At 38.8% G+C, this 2185-nt stretch overlaps 1 protein-coding gene across 1 annotated transcript in view; it reads left to right on the plus strand.

The window, feature by feature from the left end:
• The window catches only part of LOC107098540 (myelin-associated glycoprotein-like), an 11518-nt gene that overhangs the window by 4863 nt on the left and 4470 nt on the right, over window positions 1–2185 (plus strand). The window contains exons 3-4 of the mRNA XM_015396278.1: window positions 900–1199; window positions 1299–1502. Of these exons, the coding sequence (XP_015251764.1) occupies window positions 900–1199; window positions 1299–1502 (504 nt within the window). The remainder of the gene's footprint in view (window positions 1–899; window positions 1200–1298; window positions 1503–2185) is intronic.

Here is a 2185-nt window from a genome sequence, read left to right on the forward strand (position 1 = left end):
ACGTCAATTTCTGACAATTTACGGGAGTTTTCGGCGAAGCCTGCAAATTGTTGTAAACTGCCGCTAACCTGAAGTTCCACGACAATCTACAGTGCCGCATATTGACGAAAATCCCACTTTTCATGCAGTGGTAATCCAAAACAATCATGTCTGATAAGGATTATGACACTGAGTCTGCTGTGTCATTTGTAGGTTGAGTGAAAATAGTAAACGGTATGCGGGTAACTCAAACTGATACATATCAATATGGCCTGCCTGCTGAAATAATAACATTACAGGGATAACTACCTTACTGGTTGAATAGCAGTGTATCAATGAAATATATTTTGGGGCAATCTCACTGGGTAGAAGCGAGCATGTGAAGATGGAGTATAAAAACATTGTTCAAACATATAAGGCCTGCGCATCATCTCATGGGGTTCCTTCTTATTTTGATCTTGTCTCACATAACACAGTAAATATTTGCAAAAAAATCTCGCAAAGCATTCCTGGATATATCTGTTCATCTAGTGACCATGGATGATCACAAATTTTCAAGGTGCATTGTGGGAAATTTTGAGTCCACTACTTTTTCAAACACTAGATGTTCGTACACTCATTTAAAATGTCGCAACCACTACATAGTGATCTATATAGTAATTAGGGTGGACAAAACCTGATCCTGAACCAGGTTAGCTCTGGGGAGAATGTTACTACGGTAACAGAAACAGAGATTGACTAAACTCTCTTTGTAAAACAGAAATCTCAGTCTCCCTAATTTCAGGTTTAGTAAACCTGCTTTGTGAAATGGACCCCAGTCTGTTTTTTTTTTATATTGCAGTGTATACCCTTGAGCATTTATTATAAATACTGTAGGTTTGATTTAGTTAGTAAACTGTCTATCTGATTTGAACTCCCAGATTCTCCCTGGAGTCCCAGCATTAAAATCTCTGTTGGAGATCTGAACGAGCATCAGTCTGTCATTCTAAGCTGCTCAGCTGTGACTCCCTGTCCACACTCACCTCCTGAACTCACCTGGAATCTCCAACAAGACTCTGAGAAAAAAACAGAGAAAAACCCAGATGGAACCTTTATAACTAAAATCCAGGAGACCATCACTCTGTCAGACCCACTTGAGGGATACATCAGATGTTCTGCCAGATATCCTGTCAATGGAGGATTCAAGACAGCAGAGACAAAAGTGACTCTCAATGTTTCATGTAAGTTATCCATCAGCACATCATAGTTCAGTTATTTCTGATCAATAAAGTTAACGTGTTTCCCGCTATTTTCCTCATATGCTCCTGGAAACACCTCAGCTTCCAACAGTCCATCAGGTTTGCTGTCAGCAGGTAGCTGGATGGAGCTGAGTTGCTCCAGCAGAGCCAAGCCTCCTGCCAGCTTCAACTGGTTCTGGAACGACACAAATGTAGTCATGAATGTAGCTGAGAGAGGAGAGTGTTATAAGGCTATAAATCATCTAGGAAACAATACATTGTCAAGGACCTGTTTTGATGATAAAGGTAAACTTTTTCTTGATTTATATTTATTCCTATTTTTTTTTAAGATTTTCATTGCCTCACATTATAGCTAGCACTTTGTTGAAAGAAGCACAGAGCAATACCGAGTATTGTACATGAACTGCGCTTACTGACACGTTGATATTTTTAGTGAACGGTGAACAAAATGGACCAGTTTTGAAGTGATGAACATGAACAAGAGCAACGTTCACTCTGAGAATAATGAGCGACACATACAGCTCTTTTTCCCGTTCAATTGATAACAACACTTTTCATTGTATAACAGCAGGTTTTACAGCACCTATTACAGCTAACAGCATGAAAAACCAGCATGTCTACTGCTAGTAGTAGTCTGCGCATTTCAGACTCATCTTCTGGTATTTCTGATGCCAGTTTTGCAGAGCGCCTGGTAGCATTTTATTAACTAACAAAGGAAGACTCAGACAGAAAAAAACTCACATTTTCTGTAAACTGTGCCCACGGGACTTCACAAAAAATGTCAGCCTTGTCTACTTTTTAAAGTGATACATTGATTTAAAGCATCCAAGCTATCTTGGGAAAAACCTGCCACTGAATTATAACGTAAAAAATTATTTTGGATGCAGATCTTTTCCACGGAACCTGAATGCACTTGTATGTTTTAGAAGTTCTGTCTAATTTTGCTACCTTGTATATATATATATATA

This window comes from Cyprinodon variegatus, unplaced genomic scaffold (assembly GCF_000732505.1).
Source record: "Cyprinodon variegatus isolate N-32 unplaced genomic scaffold, C_variegatus-1.0 Scaffold788, whole genome shotgun sequence".
NCBI lineage: Eukaryota > Metazoa > Chordata > Actinopteri > Cyprinodontiformes > Cyprinodontidae > Cyprinodon > Cyprinodon variegatus.